The following is a 20,718-nucleotide window of genomic DNA, read 5'->3' as shown; positions in this document are numbered from 1 at the left end:
TCATCACCTGGTTGGTGGCATGAATGGTTAGTTGCCAAATTAGAGTACGGGTTGTACATCTCATCACTTGGTTGGTGGCATGAATAGCTAGTTGCCAACTGATATTAGAGTCCAGTTGTACATTTCATCACCTGGTTGGTGGTAATAGCGACAGGTTGCTGAATAATTGTGGAGTACTGGGCGTACCTTTGGTCACCTGGTTGGTGATAATAGTGGCAGGTTGTTGAATAATTGTGGAGTACTTGACGTACTTTTGATCGCCTGGTTGGAGCTAATTTGGGTTTTTGGGCCTTCGCCCTCTACACAACATTCCAGCCCATTTATTTTGGGCTTTGCCTTTTTTTTTTTTTTTTTTTTTTTACCCTCTGATGGGGTTTATACAGATGTCTCCGAAAGATAATAAAAATTACATCATTCTGGTGGAGTGTTTATTTCTTACTTTTGCAGTGTTTCCATGTGCCTCTCTTTTGCTTTCTCTTTATTTATTTATTTATTTGCGTTGTCCGAGGGCCTTTCTTTTTGTTGGATAAGACCGAATCTTAAAGCTTTTTCTAGATGGACGAAATGTTGGAATCCTTCTTTTCGGATTTGGACTCCAGTTTCTTAATTGTGGCGGGCAGATGGTAGACAGTCATCATATCATTAATAATAAAGAAAATTTATTATTAACTTATCTTCTGCCTGTCTTCCACTACTGTCTTCCTCATGTGCGCTCATCTTGAATGCCCGTTTCTTTTGTGGAGGATGAACAAAGTTTGATGCGGCAAATACTGTAGTTTTAACATTTTGCAAAGTATCATTCAAAAGCTCAGCATTCCCCAAATCCAAGCTCAATCTACGATCAAAAGAAGCTATTCTGCTCTCATCAATCATGGGTTGCTGCAATGCTCGACCCACAATCCCAGATCCAATCTCTCTGAGCTTCCTGTTGTCCGAGCTGCAATCCATGCTCGTGACCCACAAGTCACGTGCTCAACGCTTCCCTACAGTTTGAGCATTGGCATCTCCGCCTCTGAGAGTCTCGCCACTCCAGCCCCTTCGCAACTGAAGTTGTTCTTGTAGGGACGAGTAGGATAGGAAGTCAGTTAAGACGGTGCAGTCGCAGAAAAATGAAGAAGAAGAAGAACATAGAGACCAAGGTCACAGACTCGAACGCCGTCACCAGCGGCGAACAACGTCGTCCACGATCGACAGGCTCAGCTCCGGGAACCACTCCAGAAGCCTCCGAGACCGGAATGCTGATGTGGACCACCACCAAGACATTCTCTCTTGCGTCCACGTGTTTAGCGTCCTCACCCTTGTACTTGTCTGTCGTCACCCACTCGTACGACATGTACAGAACACCGGGCTTCAGACCCGGAAGGTCTCGGCATACACCTCATCCAGCTTCAGTGCGTGACATGTGTCGGTGCGTGACATGCATAAACTCTTGTACGAGTCTCTCAAGCTCATGGGAGGGCTCTGACCCTCGTACACCATGGCCGAGAAAAGATAGCTAGGTGTCGGTGCCGTCTAGGACTTCGTTCCCGGAGGTGATGAAAACCCACGGAGCCCTTCCGCCAGCGAAGGCGCTCGGGCAGAACAGTGCAGAAGATAGTCAATTGAGCATGACTGGACAGCTTCGCGGGTGATTTACTACGAAAAAGCTTCTAAGCTCGCCAATGGCGGTTTTGTGATGGCACCCGCTTGTTGGGACATGGGAGAAGTAGACATTAGAGCGGAGAGGGAAGAGAGATGGAAAACATAGCTCTGGATAAGGTGCGGCCGCACTGGGCTTATCACGGCCTGTCGTCATCCCCCATGTGCGCGTAATCTTCATGCTCCTGCTAGCCGCGATTGGGGACTTTGAAAAGCGTGTAAATCAGTGCCATGTCGGTGGTAATGGTAATACAAACGATGAAGAAGCAGGTTCTGTTGAGGAGTCATGTCGCTCATTCCCTCGCGATTTGAAATCAGGATGGAAGTTTATGGCACCCAAGCGGAGATCCTCATGGCCGTGAACTGTGGGATGTGCTAGAATTTGAATCTGCTTCTTTGAAAGACTTTGCATCGGGGGAATTTGGTGGCAGATTCAATATACTTGGGCACTCAGAGATTTTGCCATCAACGTCACAAGCTGAAGGCATCTGGAGAACTAAAGTGGTTTTTGTAGATTTTGCAGATTCGTGGAGGTGAAAAAATGAAAGAGAACCGACATAACTTTTTGTATCGATTCCCACAGACGGCGCCAAATGTTGATGCACAAAACCGGATGGTCTTGGAACAACGTAAATCCGACCGTGAATTTGTAAGAAATGTCGTGGTTCACCCCAAGGTTTGGGCTACGTCCACACTGATTGTATTATATTTCTCTGTTGAAGAGGGAGAGAGAGCTTAGAACTTAGGGGATGTGAGGAGGCTCTTTTGTTTGTAAGGGTGAGGATGCCCTTTTATAGAATAAGGGCTCCTCCCCTAATTACATATTTGCCCCTTCCTTTATTACATAATTACATTTAAGTCCCTCGAGTATTTATACGAGGTCTAAATACGAGGCCCTAAATATGGTATAAACACAATTTAACATTAATTTTTTATTTTACATTCATTGAATCTGATGATCTATCCAACTCCTAGATACCAAACAAGACCTAAAGATCTAGGTATATGGTTAGACAATATATAGGACACCCTTATTTAGACAACATTGTTGGAATTGTAACATTTTATTCTTTCTATAATTTGTAAGTAGTATACAGCCAAAGTGTATGGTTTTCATTGAAAAAATGAGCTGCAAGAGGTCACTTCATCAGCTTATTGTCAAAGTGGAATGTTCTATGATCAGTTATTCAAGTATTTATTGAAGTTCGGCTAAACTGCATATTTTATTTACAAGTCCTTATAGTTTTGATACCGATTCGACTTACTTATATTTTCACAAATATAGTTGAAGCTGCTGAACTTGGTTCATAAGATCCTGAATGTAGTAGTGATTTGCATCATCTTGTTTTTGAGTTATAGAACCCTAGACTGAGAACGTTCTTTTCTCGGCCGAAGTCGGTCGGTGTAGTAGTCAACAACGCGTTTCACATAACCACATTCATCTTATTCGCCCAATCGAGCTTGGTAGCGAGTTGGCATGCCCACATCAGCAATCAACCACTGAAGAACATAGTTAGCTCATTAGTTACTTGGCTTGCACGCCATTTAGGCATTCTAATTTTTAGGGTCGACACAAGCACATAAGGAAAAATCAAATGTCTCATTGAATCAATGTGCGAGATAAGTTATATATCTTTTTCTTGAGTGATTATGGAGTTAGCGAGTGATGATTGCCTTTCTCTTAAAGAGGTTTTCAATTTCAAGAATACATTTTCTCAATATATTCTCTGAACTTCTCATCATATATTTATGTTAACATGTCATTAACAACAATATATCAAAATAATAAGAAAATCACCCACCAACTTTTGATTCAACGCAAATCAATAAAATTTTGTAACCTAAAAAGAAAAGAAAACCAATTTTTTTCTCTTGAAAGTCAACATCATCTAACAATAGCTTTGACAACATTAAAATTTCAAGGCTAAATCGCGAAAATGGTCATTGGGATTTGCATAACTCCTCATTTTGGTCCCTGAGATTTCAAATCAATAGAAGTGGTCCCTGAGATTGTCCATCCTCTATCATTTTGGTCATTCCATTAAAAACTCCTAGAGCTCTTGGTTGAAGTTTCGGCAATTTTCAAAGCTTCGTAACTCAATTGTTTCTTAACCAAATTCGACCTATAATATATCAAAATGAAAATTGGAAAGCGTAGAATAAGATAATACCCATTTGGAAGCCCAATGGTTGCCAGAGATAGTCGTAAAATAGCCTCAAAGTTGACTGGTCCAAGGAAAAACTGGAAAACTCGCCCAAAACTGGATAAATTGTAAATGTTCATAACTTCTTCGATACTCAACGAAATCAAGTGATTCAAAAACGAAAATCATACTTCTCGACGAGACGAAGAGAATGTACCTTTTTCAGTGGTGAACTCGCTGTGGTTTGGCTGAAAATGGCTCTAAAGTGGCTGTCTTGATCTCGAGTTAGCCACTTTCGAGCCATTTTTCAGTCAAACCACAGCGAGTTAGCCATAAAAAAAAAAAAAGGTACCATTCTCTTTGTATCATCAAGAAGTATGATTTTTGTTTTTGAATCACTTGATTTCGTTGAGTATTGAAGAAGTTATGAATGTTTAAAGTTTAACCAGTTTTCGGTGAGTTTTTCAGTTTTCTCTCGGACCAGTCAATTTTGAGGCTATTTTCCGACCATCTCCGGCAACCATTGGGCTTCTAAATAGGTATAATCTTATTCTACACTTTCCTATCTTTATTTTGATATATTATGGGTCAAATTTGGTTAAGAAACGATTAAGTTACGAAACTTTGAAAATTGTCCAAACTTCCGGCCAAGAGTTTCGGGACATTTAATGAAGTTTTTAAATAAACGATGAAAATGATGGATGATGGACAATCTCATGGACCACTTATATGGATTTGAAATCTCATGGACCAAAGCGATGTGTTATATAATCTCAGGAACTATTTTCGCGATTTAGCCAAATTTCAATGACATACACATTAGAGTTTTGGTCACTACCAAAATAAATGAATATGTAACCATCCTCAACGAATGCCATCATGAAATGTAAGGCTATAATTGTCTTTCACAATAGACTTTTCCTCCTAATTTAGATTCTTTCCATAATTTCTTATTTCCATAATTAAAATATAAGTAATATTTTATGGCCTTGGGCCTCTAGTCATGATTCATGGCATTTTACACACGTTATCAAGTGACCTTAAGTAATTGCCAACAAACGAAGAATATAGGGGAATAGGTTCGGGATCATTTCATCGTATATGTTTATCTGTAATTTTGCAGTAAAAAGTTATTTTGTATTTTTTTATTTAAATTAAACATAAATAATATCTGATAAAAACTGTCTACACGATGCATAATAAATGAATACGATGAAGTAATCTTCAGAATTTTCACAAAAAGGATCTGGCTCCTCGTCCAAATACACGAGGTGGTTTTCTATTTCTAATTTCAACTAAAATTTAAAACAGTGACCGCATGCCCCACGCGCCTCGAGTTTGCGTGCCCCAAACGCATTCCCACAGCGTTGTTGTACCACCATGGTACTGTGTTCTTCCTCTGCTTTGAAAGCACGTGAGATCGTACCCACCCCTTTGTCCAAATGACGTTTCTACCCTAAGCATTTTGAAAGTATTACACCCGTTCCAAGCGCCACCACTAAAAAAAAAGGGAACTTTAACGAAAAGCACCCGGTACTGTTCACTTTAACGAAAAACCACATTTTTACACTAAAAAGTTAATCCTGGTACTATTCACTTTACCCTTTATTTTGTCCTTATCATTAAAACTCAAAGTTTTCAAGCTATTTTCATTAGTTTTCCTAAAAAAAAACCTTCATAAAATCCAATTAAGGAATCATTGATCGATCAGAAATCCTGTCCGTACACGTGGCCGTTTAGTGGCCCAGAGCCGAACCCGAGAGAACTGCCCATGGAGCATAAGATTCTCACTGTGAGCGTACTACACACAAAATTTCCCCACCAGATTGCCCTGATCCGCCGCTGCCAAAATCCCGAATTTACCCTCGTCCTTATTCCGGAAGCCATGCCTAGTCAAATTCAAACCCGGAAAACAGAGTCGGTTAAAAGCAGGAGGACGGGAGGGCGGTTTGGGAATTTCACAACCTCGAGAGGATAAATAAACTAAAATAATGGATAGAAATTAAATTCGCCGGGAATAAAATAACGGTGGCCGGAGATAAAACCGGCCGGCGAAGCCTTTGATATTTCCTATATAAACCCGTCAACACGCCTTGTTTTCTCTCATATTTTCCTCTCTCTCTCAAGCTTCGCTCGCCCTCTCGCTCTAACCCTCACCCTACAGCGAGTCCTCCGTCTCCCAAATTTATTTAATTTTGGTTAAATTAAATAATTATTATTTTTCCATCTGATAAATACACCACACGAAAGCTCTGAAAAGAGGTAATAATTCTGCCCAATATATTTTAAAATTTAATTTAATTTTTCCGAATTTAATTTTTGTTGATGCGGAGGATCAGTAGCATGAATAATGGGATTTGATTAGAGACTAAATCTTTAGGTGGGAGTAATTTGATGAATGCATGAACATTTGGGTGAAGGAATTGTGGATCTGTTTGGATGGGAGTGGGATTTGGGATTTTGAGATTTCGGATTTGTGTTGGGATTTGGAGTGTTTGGTTATTGATGATGAAACCCTAGAAACGAAAAGCTAGGTCAGCTGGTTGGGATTGGGATTGGGATTTCAATCTGAGTAGGCAATTTTGAATTTAATTGGATCAGGAACTGCGTTTTCAAATTTGGGGTTTTTTGTTTCCTTCTATTTTTTGTTAGGGTTTCGTGTATGCTTATTCTGCTAGGTTGTATATATGTAAATTATGCTTATTTGATTATGTGCTGTTTGGAAAACCAATTTATGCATTCTGAAGTAGTAATAATTTTGTGAAATTAATGTGTTGTATGATTTTGTTTCATGTTCTCGAAATCGTTCCAGCTTGATAACTGTTAATTTGAGCATGCTGTGTGTGTTGTGTGTGTGTTTTGTGGTTTAGTTATTATTATTTGATACTGGATTGCTTCTTGTAACGTTGTCGATTGATTGGTTTCCTTGATCTGGCATGTAGAATTGGCTGAACTTTTATAACTCTTTGATTAATGTTTTAATACCAATTTGTTCCATTTAATGCGAGCGTTTATCCTGTGATGTTTTCTTGTTTCCTAACTGTATGCATTTCGTTTGAATTTTTCCTTAGGAGGGAATCACGAAATTGACCAGTTCAACCTTTTTGGAAATACGGTTTAATTTGTATGTATTTACATATGAGATGGGTTCTCGAGGAAGGTTGTTATTTGATCTCAATGAACCCCCTACCGAGGATAATGAAGAGAGTGATGGCGCCGTCAGCTTCCAGCCACAAAAGGCACTTCCTTCTTCAAACCCCCACACTTCAGAAGTGCTTGCAGTAGCAGCCGTTGCACCAAGAATTGTTAATAATCATGCTTTTTCACATGCATCGTCTGTGTCAGGTTTTCAACCTTTTGTTCGGCCAAAAAATGCTCATGGCTTTGAAGGTGATGCTGACGAGAAATCAAGAGATAGTAATCCCAAATATACATCAGTATCTAAATCAAGTAATGATGAGGACATGAAACCTGTACCATGTTTAGCTTCTGCTTCTGCAAATGGTCCATCTGTGGAAAGAGAAGAAGGAGAGTGGTCTGATGATGCCGAGGGATCTGCTGAAGCAGGTGGAACTGGCAGTTTGCATGAACAGGGTACAAGTTTACAAGGACAATCGGGAGGGATTGTTGAATGTGCTTCTGGTGTTGCTCCAGATATTAGTTCTTGTGATATTAAAACTTCAGAAGGTCTCAAGGATAAGAACACCAGTCATACTTCTTTAGGAGTAGATGATCAGAATAGTACTAGTAGCCGCATTTCAGACAGCAATGTTAAAGGTCAGGCAGCCATGGATGGTCAGGATGAACACGGATTGGTTTTGAAACAAGAAAAAGTTAAAGGCATTGAAGCCAGCCATGCACTCAAGTGTGCAAATAATCCAATGAAGAGGAAGCTGAGCCAACAGAATGAAGCAAAGCTGGGAAAGAAACGTAATAGACAGACAATGTTCCTTAATTTGGATGATGTTAAGCAAGCTGGCACTATCAAAAGTTCAACACCAAGAAGACAGACCTTTCCCTCACCTGTTACAACTCGCACTTTGAAGGACGTTCGTACCATTACTCTGCCTGCAGATTGTGTTGGGGAAAAGCAGTCACAATCAATGATTAAGGACCAGAAACAAGTTGATGTTTTATGTAATGATGGAGGAACTGCCGCAGAGTCTAGTGATTCCAAGTCTGAAACTAACGGGGATGTTAGTTATGGATCACTGTCTAGGACCAGAAGGCAAAATGGTGACAATGATCCTTCCACAGAGGTCTTACCGCCAATTCCAAGGCAGAGTTCATGGAAGCAGCCCACGGATACAAGGCAGCTGAAGAATTCACATGTTGCTAATAGGAAGCCAGCTCTGATCACTCAAAGCTCCATGGATTCCAAATCTGGAAACAAGAAACTTCTTCCTGCCAAGAAGCAAACGGCAATCAGTAACACATACCAAGACACATCAGTTGAGCGTCTTATAAGGGAGGTTACAAATGAGAAGTTTTGGCATCACCCAGGTATAAAGTAATGTTGTATTTCTGTTTATGTTCATTACTGTTGAATAGTTGTAACATGTATCCCAGTTTTTTTTTTCTTTCTTTCTTTCTTTCTTTCTTTTTACTCTTGGGAACTTTAGGCCATGTGTGTTAACAGCTTTCCGAATTTTCTTATGCCAGTGATCCATGCCCCTCCAATTGTTACATTATGAGATTCATAGCACACAAAGATTGGAAGGTGATGACAATTATATTGTGAAATCGAGATTCCATGTTAACATATTTCATTGATTTTCTCAATTTCACTTTGTAATCCGTATCATCATCACATACCCTCTTGTGTGCAAATGTTCTCATAGTGTAATGTTCCTACTATCTTCAATCTCTTTAGTTAGTTTTTTTTTTTTTTTTTGGAGGGGCGGTGGTTGGGGGTGTGTAAATATTTCAATTGAAGTTTTACATGCTTTGATATATTTCTGCCCCAGAGCAGCAGCCGCCGGACAAGCTTTAGAAAAACACACACACACAACAGACCAGCATGCATTATTTGGTTTTTATTTTCTAATAAATAAGGAATTGGTAACTGTGATTCTCTATAGCTTGTAAATTGTAAAAGTTGATATTTTATTGCTCAGGCCCCCAAACAGTGGACAAGATCTCAACAGCTCCATTTGGTGGGTGTGCAATTATCAGGAGGGCCTATTGGGAGGATTTTCCTTCATAGTATTAATTGTTATTGAGCCAACATAATATAGTTAATCTGTAGCTAATACTAAGAGCAGCCTTCAAGTTTACATTTTCTGTCTGGAATTTTAACTGGTTATTGTAGGTTTCTTGTTTGTTTAAGTACTTGAAGTTTCAACTGTAACCTGTAATTTTGTTTTGGTAACCTATATTTCTGTGATTATTTGTTTATTTATTTTCTAAACCTTATATTTGCTGAAAGCTTGTACAGCTTCTAGTTCATGTGGAAGTTCTCTTTGGTTGGTAGGCTGCGACCAGGGTACATGTAAATGGTTCTTATATCGTTGCTTTTTATGTTATGTGTTCTCATAGCCTAGCAAATATACGTTTATCCTTTATTCCTTGTGGTTTTACCTTTGTCTTCCCCCTCAAAATCATTTTTCTTTCCACTGAATTTTTATTTTTTGTTGCAACAGGGGAGACTGACCTCCAATGTGTTCCTGAAAAGTTTGAATCTGTTGAGGAGTATGTTAGAGTATTTGAACCGCTTCTGTTTGAAGAATGCCGTGCACAACTTTACAGCACCTGGGAGGAATTAACAGAGGCTGTTTCTAGAGATGCTCATATAACTGTTCGTGTAAGAAGCATTGAAAGGAGAGAGAGAGGTACATGTCCAATTTGTTTCCTCCTACTTTAGTGATACATCAGGGTACAGATTTTAGAAATAACGAAAATAAAATAGGCTAGCCATTTATTTAGGGTTGGCCAGTATAGCTTACAGTACCTGTGCTTTTTTCGTGGTTCTGTGAACTGACTAAGGTGTAACTTTTGGTGGCTTAGGGTGGTATGATGTAATAGTCCTTCCAGTTAGTGAATGCAAGTGGACATTTAAAGAGGGGGATGTTGCAGTTCTTTCAACTCCTCGGCCTGGATCAGGTCTGATATGTGAATACTTTTCTGTGAAATCATTTCATTCGATATTGATGCTTTTGATATGTTCCTTACATTCACTCTTATTATGTCAAGCAGTCAGATCCAAAAGGAACAACTCTTCAGCTGAGGGCGATGAGGAGCCTGAAATCAGTGGGCGTGTGGCTGGTACTGTCCGGCGACATATTCCTATCGATACTCGTGATCCCCCAGGGGCAATCCTTCATTTTTATGTTGGGGACTCCTATGATTCTAACAGGTGGTATATTTTTTTCCTATGATTTTGGATTATTAGTTTGATTTCCTTTAGTATTTTTGTAGCAAATATGCTTACATTTTTTTTCTTTCCTCTCTCTCCGATATTATTTTTCCAGCTTGGTTGATGATGATCATGTTCTAAGAAAGCTACAGCCCAAAGGAATTTGGTATTTAACTGTGCTTGGTTCTCTAGCAACCACCCAGCGCGAGTATATTGCACTGCATGCATTTCGTCGTCTGAATATGCAGGTGACAAATTTTTGCATCAGTAATGACTATGTTCTTTTTTTTCCTGTGAATAATAATTTGAGTGAACAATTTAACAGATGCAAGCAGCAATTCTACGGCCCAGTCCTGAACACTTTCCAAAATACGAGCAGCAGTCCCCTGCTATGCCAGAATGCTTCACACCGAATTTCATTGATCATTTGCATAGGACCTTTAATGGGCCCCAGCTATCAGCAATCCAATGGGCTGCAATGCATACAGCTGCAGGTACAAGTGGTGGAAAGAGGCAAGATCCATGGCCTTTTACGCTTGTTCAAGGACCTCCAGGAACAGGTAAGACACATACGGTCTGGGGAATGCTAAACGTCATCCATCTGGTTCAGTATCAGCAGTACTACACTTCTTTGCTGAAGAAACTAGCACCTGAAAGCTATAAGCAAAATAGTGAGACCAACTTTGATAATGTTGCTACGGGATCAATAGATGAGGTTCTTCAGAACATGGACCAGAATCTCCTTCGTACACTACCCAAGCTCTGTCCAAAGCCTAGAATGTTGGTTTGCGCCCCTTCTAATGCTGCAACAGATGAGCTTCTTTCCCGTGTTCTTGACCGTGGATTCATTGATGGCGAGATGAAAGTTTATCGACCTGATGTAGCCCGAGTAGGTGTGGATTCACAGACACGTGCTGCCCAGGCTGTATCCGTTGAGCGGAGAACTGAACAGCTTCTGGTTAAGAACCGTGAGGAAGTTTTAGGGTGGATGCATCAGTTGAGAAATCGTGAAGCTCAGTTGTCCGTGCAGATATCTAATCTTCAAAGAGACCTTACTGTTGCAGCTGCTGCTGTTCGTTCCCAAGGATCAGTTGGTGTTGATCCTGATGTTTTGGTGGCTCGGGACCAGAATCGAGATGCATTGCTGCAGATTCTTGCAGCTGTTGTTGAAAACAGGGATAAAACTCTAGTTGAGCTATCTCGCCTGTTTATTTTAGAAAGCAAGTTTCGTGCTGGTGGCAATTTTAACTTGGAAGAAGCTCGAGCTAATCTTGAGGCAAGTTTTGCCAATGAGGCTGAGATTGTTTTCACTACTGTTTCAAGCAGTGGTCGCAAGCTGTTCTCTCGTCTTTCTCATGGGTTTGATATGGTTGTGATTGATGAGGCAGCGCAAGCCAGTGAAGTGGGAGTTCTTCCTCCCCTTTCTCTTGGTGCTGCACGATGTGTTCTTGTTGGGGATCCTCAGCAGCTTCCCGCAACAGTTATTAGCAAGGCTGCTGGGACCTTGTTATACAGTAGAAGTCTTTTCGAAAGATTCCAGCAAGCAAAATGTCCAACAATGTTGTTATCTGTGCAGTATAGGATGCATCCCCAAATACGTGATTTTCCTTCAAGGTACTTCTACCAAGGACGCCTCACTGACAGTGAAAGTGTTGCTAATTTACCTGATGAAACCTATTACAAGGACCCTTTACTTAGACCTTATGTATTTTTTGACATTTCCCATGGACGGGAGTCCCACAGAGGGGGATCTGTCTCTTATCAGAACATACACGAAGCACAGTTTTGTGTGCGCTTGTATGAGCATCTCCAGAAGTCCTTGAAAGCATTGGGTTTGGGGAAAGTTTCTGTCGGCATAATCACACCATATAAATTGCAACTCAAATGCCTCCAACGTGAGTTTGAGGATATTTTAAATTCAGAGGAAGGGAAGGATATATATATCAACACAGTAGATGCTTTTCAAGGCCAAGAGCGTGATGTAATTATCATGTCCTGTGTGCGAGCTTCAACTCATGGGGTTGGTTTTGTAGCAGATATCCGCCGTATGAATGTAGCTCTCACTCGTGCAAGAAGGGCTCTTTGGGTATGGATTTCTTCTATTTTGTCCTCCTTTTATACTAATTACAGACAAGTTTGCACCTTCTACCTGCACGTACATAGTTTGCATTTTTAATTTCAATCTGGATATTTTAACAGGTCATGGGGAATGCAAGTGCCTTAATGCAGTGTGACGACTGGGCTGCATTGATTACCGATGCCAAAGCCAGGAACTGTTTTATGGACATAGAAACTCTTCCCAAAGAATTTCGGGTACCAAAGGTACCTTCTTATGCTCCATTACCAGGAAAGCCTTCCTCTAATATAAGGGGTTTCAGGTCTGGTGGACCAAGGCATAGATCAATGGATGTGCACATGGAATCAAGGTCAGGAACACCGTCAGAAGATGATGAGAAGTTGGGTGTATCAGTTATTTCTAGGAATGGAAGTTACCGGCCTATGAAACCTCCATATGAGAATTCCTTGGACGACTTTGATCAATCAGGTGATAAATCTAGAGATGCCTGGCAGTATGGTATACAGAAGAAGCATGGTCCTGCTGGGGTTGTGGGAAGGAGAGACATCTAGCTATTGTTTCTGAATCCTCTTTTTGCGTCATTGGAGCTTTTTGGCATTCTATATTTTCCCTATTGTGCAGCTCTTGCTCGTCTGCCATAAGGCTTCTGGAGGACTAGCTTCCTGTGCCGATTTCTGAAGTTGATGCCTTAAATCTGAAAGGCTGAGCCTTGTGCTGCATATTCTTTCACTTACTTGAGGAGTTTGGCAGTAAGGGGGACTTGGCAGGGGCTGTCGGCCTGTGCATAAAGTTGCTTTTGCCGACGATTCACCACCTCACAATCTTCAGAGGTAAAACGATAAATCATTTGATGTGCTGAAACCCTGAAACATGTATTTGTAATTTGACCAATGCTTTATAGCTCTGTAGTTTTCCTTTTCCCTTCTAGTGTCATACCTTCTCATGTATGGGATACCAAATAACTCAGGAATCATATGGTGGTCACAGCAACGCTTTTCCTGTTACGGTAATGTCGCTCCTGTTTTGATTCAATTGACGACTTCAGCTACAGAGATACAAAGGGGAAAGCTTCTGGATGACTCAAAAGCTCTGTTCGCGGAAGCATACTCACCGACTCCTCCATTCTTGGCGCCGGTGGCAAGTTAAACGGTTTAATGTAGGAAGTTCCCATTTGAATGATGCTATGGACATTTTCGGACGTGCACGGTGACCAGATAGTAGACGAAAGGTGAATGTAAATTCGTGGTCTGGATACGCAAGAATATGTTGTTTTGTCCTCCTGTTGTTTGAAGGTTAGTTAGTGACATACATACATGCCAAAAGGTGGCATTTACAACAATCTTCTGTATAGAAATGGTGGAAGTACAGAAATTGCATTAGAAAGAAAAATCGATTTGTAGTGTCAACTAACATGTACATAACATCTTTCAGTTGTGGAATCGAGTATAAATTTACCTTTTATGCTTTTGCCTTTTGTTCCGTTGTTTGTCCTTAATTTTGGAATTTGACAGGCAGGGGAATTCCAACTTGGGACGTATTTTAACATGATGAGGAGTACTACTATTAGATTTAGAGCTAATGGCGAGTTGGTTGTTTGTTGTTGCTTCTCGAGTAATAGGACCAAAAACAATGGTGATCTTGGTCGCATAATCACATGTGAGGAGCTAACTAGGATAATGATGAAGCACTCATACAAATTCTAGTTCCATTGTTTCTCCTCAATTTTGGGGTTTGACAGGGGGAGAAATTCAAACTTGGGACGTATTTTAACATTAGAAAAACTAGTATTACTACTACTAGACTAAGGGTTGGTTTGACATTTTTGAAATTATTTTAAAGGTAATATTTAAAAAAGTTGGGCTAAATTTTTGTTTGGTAAATAAAAAAAAAGGTTATTTGTCAAAATTACAAGTTCAAAACAGCATAAAGCAGAGGTAGCTTTACTCCCGCTACTTTTAAAAACATTTTTTTTTTCACAACACAATCCAAAAACAGTGGTGATTTGATTACATCACAAGATGTGATGACCTAACTAGGATCACACCCTTGTTTTGTAAAGGACAGGAAATGTCACATGGCACATGCAAATGATTGCCAGAGTAGCAACATGCAGAGGTCATGAATGATCTCTACTTTGAATTTTTTTATTTTTTTGGGGACGTGTACTTTGAATCCTCTGGCTGCCTTTTGCTGAATAATCAAATCTCTGAGTTGTACATTGTGGGCAATTTGGGCATGGTGGCAATTGTGCAACTCCAACCAAAGCTATTTGACCAATATTACCTCCAAAATGATACAGATCAGTCTCCAACCAAAAGTTTTTCTTGCAAATGGGCATATTTTAGGCCTCAACTCAGCCGTCGGAAGGGTTTAAGAACAATTCTTCAGTTGCTTATTGTCTTGGGGATAGGCAATCCAATTCACTCTCACCCCTTCCCTAAACACTCCAGCCCACTCGGGCAATTGGATCTAAGGCGAGCCTGATGGAGAAGTCAGACAATAATCATCTAGCCTAACGCATTGCCTATGTGACATAAGGCTGACGAAGTCAGCCACCATTTGAATTATTAAAAATTATAAAAAAACAATTAAAAATATAAAAAATTATAATTTTTTTTCTATGAATATGTAACAATGTTCTTCTACTTTGCACTACATTTCAATATTTTCGAATACTTTCAACTAATCTTTTACTATTATTCAAAATTAAAAATAAAGTTAACTTTTACTATTTTATAACATAAAACTAATATTTTAGTATAAATTTGGGCAATTACTGTTCATTACAGGTAATTACTATTTATTTAAGAGGATTGAGTTGCCTATTATCTGAGAAGGCATTCCTACACTGGAAATGCTCTTCAAAGTGCCAGCCCCGACACTTGGCTTTTCCTTTTTGGGAAGCCCAACTAATGAGTGACTATATATATAGTTTCTCTTATTTTATTTTATTTTATTTTTAAGAGAAATATATTATTATTAAGGGGAAATGAAGGGTTTGAAAGTATTACAGTAATTTCAGAGAGAAAACAGTTTTAAATGTGGAATGTATGGGTATGAACCCAACACTCTATCATAGTTCTCTCAATATACTAAAAAGTAATAAAATAAAGGGTGTGATATCCACATATCCGTTTTTACTTCTCACACATCATTTTTTAATCTTTGTCATTTTATATTCTTCAATTCATTTGATTCGATGGTTAGAAATTAAGTGGGTGTGTGAGAAGTAAAAAATGATGCGTGGATAGCACATCCTTAAAATAAAAGGGGCTAATAAATAACATTCCATGGCTACAATGGAAAAAAATACCCTGAAACAATTGTTTAAAATATTATCCCTTTTACAACTATTAAATAGATCTGGATTAAAATTAGCCTTCCATGATTGAAGATGGACCTCAAGGCCTTTTCAATGGTTGGTGGGAAAAGTAACTGAAAATGGGATTTTTGTGTTTGAATTAGATAAATTATTGAGAAAGTAACAGAAGGAAAAAAAAAAAAAACTGTGATTGTATCTAGTATTTTTTTGTCAAACAATAGAAATTATTTTATTTTGAATATGGAGATCAGTGTTGATATTTTGTTTTACCACATATGATATTATTTACATTAAGGAGTTGAGTAGATCAAGCTTCACAATAAGTTACCCATAATAATTTGGTTCGATTTCGTCTTTGCTGAAAATCGAACCTTAGAGCTTTCTTTTACAAGTGAAAATAAATACAACAAAAGAATATCACTAAACCGTATTATTAAATTACATATCCTTAGTCACAATATTAAACTACCACTCAGGTTGAACACAATTCCGCCTATTTCCCTATAGGACAATACTTGGGTGTTGGCTAGGCAGTGTCTAATTTACTCACCATATTATGTGGTCCAATAAGATTGTAACACCTGTCTATTTAATTCTTTCTCAAACTCTTTGCTATGTTGACAAACAAACACCCACCTTCTCCTACCTTTACTCCTGCTATGGCCAATCTGCATATTCGAAGCCCTTGATCGGATCCCATCCCAACTCCTCCTCCTCCAACCTCCCCCCTCCGTCGAACCACCCTTGTCCGCTCCAACTTATCTTTTCCCTCGTTGCCCTTCCTTTGCAAATTTGACTTCTTCCTCTGCAAATCCGATCAAATCAACACCCGACTCTCGATTAAACATGATCTTCAATTAAATTTGGAAATTGAGTCACAGAGGATAAGTCTAGAAAATACTAGGGCACTGAGATTTGCTGCATAGATAGGTTGGTGGTGATAAGGTCACAGGACCATGAGAATTTGGGGCCCTAGGCAAACCTTCAAATTGGAGCCCTAATATTCTATGAATATCTTTAGTTCTTTAGACATTGATATGTATAAGAGGAATTCACTAAATACATAAAAAATTCTATTTCCACGTCAATTATCATTAAAATTAATATCAAAACTCAAAAGAAGATAAATATACAAATATTACACGTCTCATGTTTTTAGATGCAAATGTACTAAATGTTTGCAGCCAAGAGTCTAAGATTGAGAGTGAAAAATAATAAAACTTGATTGACGAGTATAATAACTTCAACAACACCAATTGTTTCTCTTTGTTTTTTTTTTTCTTTCGAAAATCAACATCACATTTGTCACATCCCAGATCGACTACATTATAGCATGATATTGTCTGCTTTGGGCCACGCCCTCATGGTTTTGTTTCTGGGAACTCACACGAGAACTTCCCAGTGGATCTGATGCCTCTACGAGGTATACCAGAGTTAGAACCCCCGTTGGTTGATCCAAGGCTATTTCCGCTTCTCTTAAAGTTCTGAGTCCTTCGTGGACCAAATGAGGATTGCCTCATGATACTGTTTCTTTGAGCATTCATGTCATCATCCTCATCCTCATCATCAAGAGCATTCTCTGAATCTTCAACCCAAAGTAAAACCTCAAAGAACTCTTAATAGGTAGCACAGGGAGTAGTGGTTGCCATAGAACGCAGTTTCTAGCGAGTTCCCCTCTTAAACAAACGAAGCATCTCCTGGGGATTAACAACAGTCTCGAGACAGTAACGGGATAAATTCGTGAACCTTTGATGATACTCAGTGGCTGACAGAATGGTATCAAAGCCACTCTGCCATTCGGTACGGATGTGCTGGCGAGAAAGCTGGGTTCCCCTTAAGTGGGGTGGATTGTAAGATCCCACATCGACCAATGGAGAGAGGGTGAAGTGTCTTATATGTACATATTCCCCTCCATATAGCATGAGGCTTTTTGGGAGCTCATGGCTTCAGATTCCATCAGAACTATGAAATTAAGCGAGTTTGGGCGAGAGCATTCCTAGGATGGGTGATCCATTGAGAAATTCTCGTCTAAGTTCCTAGAAACAAAACCGTGAGGGAATGGTAAGCCTAAAGCGGACAATATCGTGCTACGGCGAAGCTAGTCTGGGATGTGTCAACATTAACGAATCGACTATTAAAATAATCCATTGACTAAAAAATTAATGAAAAGCAACATATAAATTCATAGTTTTCATTACCTTAAAGTACAATCTTCAAGACCATGTGATAGTTGATTTAAACATTTGATGGAAATGGAGAGTATGGAAAGTTGAAAGAAAAAAAAAGATTGCAAGCGGACTTGAGTAAATTGGGAGTTGGACAGATGAATTAAGAGTAAATTTGAAAAACAAGAAAAAACTAGTGACTAAAAAGGTAGTTCCATGTTTCGAACTCAAGGCCCCCCCCCAAAAAAAAGAGCCGAACATTTCCACTACACCAACAAATTTCTGTATTTATATGTTAATTGCAGGACGTAAAAAAAATTTGGGGGCCTTAGGCTGGCGCTTACTTGGGCTACCCTTAGGGCCAGCCCTGTAAGGTCATATTCGATTTGGCCTTAATCAATGGAAACGTTGGAGGAAGAAGTGTGTGTGCTTGATGGAGGAGAAAGGGGGCTAGGGCTGAGATCTTTGATGTTGGCAGGAAGGGAGGAAGAAGAAAGGTTATCTTTGGTCACATGTTTAAAGGGAAAGTTTGTGTTTGGTTACATTGATTTGAGAAAGTATAAATGGACAGATGTTACAATCTTATTGGGCCACATAATATAGTGACTAAATTGGGCACCGAATAGGCAATACCTAAGTATTGTCCTTCCCCGCATTTAGAAGTACAAGATGCAACATGATGCGCTGCTCAATAGTATCATTCGATTAAGGTGAAACAAGTGATATTCTTTGTTGATTAAGGCATCTGTTAATTAGGTGAATCAAAACTAGAAAACTAGAAAATTTATAAAGAGAGATATACTTATTATTTAAAAAAAATGTGGTGTTATCAACACATTTGCTTTTACCTTCCACACATTCTCTTAAATTTCCGGTCATTGAATCAAATAAATTAAATAAAATCAAATAACATAAATTAACAGAGAGTGCAAGAGAGGTACAAAAAATGTGTGGATAGCCGTACCCTTAAGAGAACTCCCTTCATCAATATAAAATCTAAAAAGGTAAAAATGTCTAGTATGCTAACTTTTCAATTTCCATCATTAAATTTGTTTTTTTTTAAATGCAAAGGTATGATATTCATTAAATTTGTTAAGTGATATAAAATTCTAAACATATTTAAAAAAAGAAAAAGAAGAAGTAATCACTTTTAAAAAAGGGACCAAGAAACATGTGTATGCCAACACAAGAGTAACTGACTGATTGTTTGCCAACACAAGAAACACATGTTTTGCATTTGCCAATGATACAAGCATGTGATTTTGTTTTAGCAAATTGCTCATTGCTTAATATATAGTAAGTAGCATAACAAATTCTTTTGAAAAGTTGAAACCCTTTTTAAAAGTGACACCAAAGTTTTATTAGCAAATGATATTGGTGATTTGGCCTATCAGAGAGATTATATTTATTCATACTACATTAAACCCTATTTTTAACAAATATCTGATATATTATTATTAGTTGACGCTTCATCTTTTAAAATAGGGGTGTGATATCCACACACTCTTTTTTACTTCTCACACACCTCTTTAATTTTTGGCAGTCGGATCGGATGAATTGAAGAAGATCAACGGACATAAATTAACAAAGGATGTGTGAGAAGTAAAATGGGGCATGTGGATGACACATCCCTTAAAATATTAGCACACATGGTGGTACAATATAATAAGGGTAAATTACATAGTAGCCCTTTAGGTTTGAGGTCTATTACAACCTCATACAACATCTTTAAAGCATTTCACTTTCATACCTCACGTTCTATTTTATTTCAAAATAATACCTCCGTTACATTTTCTATCCATTGATCCGTTAAGTGCTGACGTGGCTGCCACATTTGTGCCAAGTGGCAAAAAAAATAATTTTTAATTTTTTTAAACCTTAATCTTCTAAATTAAATAAATAAAAAATAATAATAATAAAAACGTTAGAGACACCTCCCTGCAACCCCTACCCCCGCAAACCAAAACCCAGAAACTTTCCCACCTTTCCCCCCACCCCCCCCCCACCACGCGACCCCGCAAACAAAAACCCATAAACTTTCCCACCCTTCCCCCCAACCTACCTTAACCATCATCCCCCCACCGGCTCGACCCACCACCACCCTAGCCCAACTGGAAAAAAATTCACTGTCTTCTTCCCTCCCTAAATCCACCACCATGAACCCGAGCTCTCCGACCTCGTGCACTGGAAGCTTGCCCACACAAATGGCTACCCCCAAGGCTGCATCTTTTGAACCCCCTTCCTCTCGATCCGGTCACAGCATCCGACCCACTGCTCCTAATTTACTGAAGCTCGTAGGCCCCGATCCGAATAGACTGTGTTCTCGACTGGCTTGGGTTTAATTGGCGTTTCTGAATTTTTTTGTAAAGATGTGAAATTGGTGTTGCTTTTGTTTTGTTTGATGGATTTGGATAAACAAAGCAGGGGATTTGAGGAGGAAGACGGCATCGGCGGGACACAGGTGAACTAGAGAAGAAGGGTGAGGGTGACGGTTTGTAAGGGATGGGAGGTGTGGGTCTGGGGAGAGAGAAGGGATGGGAGGGTGAAGAGGGAGGAGATGGAGAAGTGGGTCGGGGGGTTTCTGGGTTTGTATGGTTTTTTTTTTTAAATTTATTTTTTTGGCCACGTGGCACACATTTGGCATAAATGTGGTAGCCACGTTAGCGTTTAACATATCAATGGATAGAAAATGACAGAAGTATTATTTTGAAATAAAATAGAACATGAGGTATGAAAGTAAAATGTTTTAAAGATGTTGTATGAGATTATAATAGACCTCAAATCAAGAGGCTACTATATAATTTACCTATATAATAATGATATTTACGAAAACTATAATGTACATCTCTGAATAAGCTAAATATGATATTTCTAAAAATTTCGAGTTTCTTACTGGAAGAAAACCACAAATATTTAATAATAAAATAATGTGATATCCTTCAGACACCGGCATTTGCTTAAACGTCTCACCCACCATTTCGGTCGTTTTTCACTTGTAAGAATTATACGTCTGCTAC

The 20,718-nt window shown here is 39.0% G+C and overlaps 1 protein-coding gene across 5 annotated transcripts; it reads left to right on the top strand.

Moving 5' to 3' along the window:
• The first annotated feature begins 5,873 nt into the window (after positions 1-5,873).
• Positions 5,874-13,681, top strand: LOC126631925 (uncharacterized ATP-dependent helicase C29A10.10c-like). Of its 5 annotated transcripts, none has more exons than XM_050302130.1 (10): positions 5,874-6,044; positions 6,854-8,285; positions 8,900-8,938; positions 9,425-9,613; positions 9,789-9,884; positions 9,978-10,137; positions 10,253-10,385; positions 10,463-12,223; positions 12,337-13,044; positions 13,182-13,681. In XM_050302130.1, the coding sequence occupies exons 2-9, from the start codon at positions 6,926-6,928 to the stop codon at positions 12,763-12,765; spliced, it is 4,167 nt and encodes a 1,388-aa protein (XP_050158087.1). In that variant the 5' UTR covers positions 5,874-6,044; positions 6,854-6,925; the 3' UTR covers positions 12,766-13,044; positions 13,182-13,681. The 5 variants fall into 5 exon arrangements, with proteins under 5 accessions (XP_050158087.1, XP_050158086.1, XP_050158085.1 ...); XM_050302129.1 differs by having other exon boundaries at positions 9,975-10,137; positions 13,202-13,681; XM_050302128.1 differs by having other exon boundaries at positions 9,975-10,137.
• The last annotated feature ends 7,037 nt before the right edge of the window (positions 13,682-20,718 follow it).

The sequence above is a fragment of the Malus sylvestris genome, chromosome 8, assembly GCF_916048215.2.
Source record: "Malus sylvestris chromosome 8, drMalSylv7.2, whole genome shotgun sequence".
Lineage (NCBI taxonomy): Eukaryota > Viridiplantae > Streptophyta > Magnoliopsida > Rosales > Rosaceae > Malus > Malus sylvestris.
Note: the sequence above shows the minus strand (reverse complement) of the source record. Positions and strands in the feature narration are given on the sequence as shown.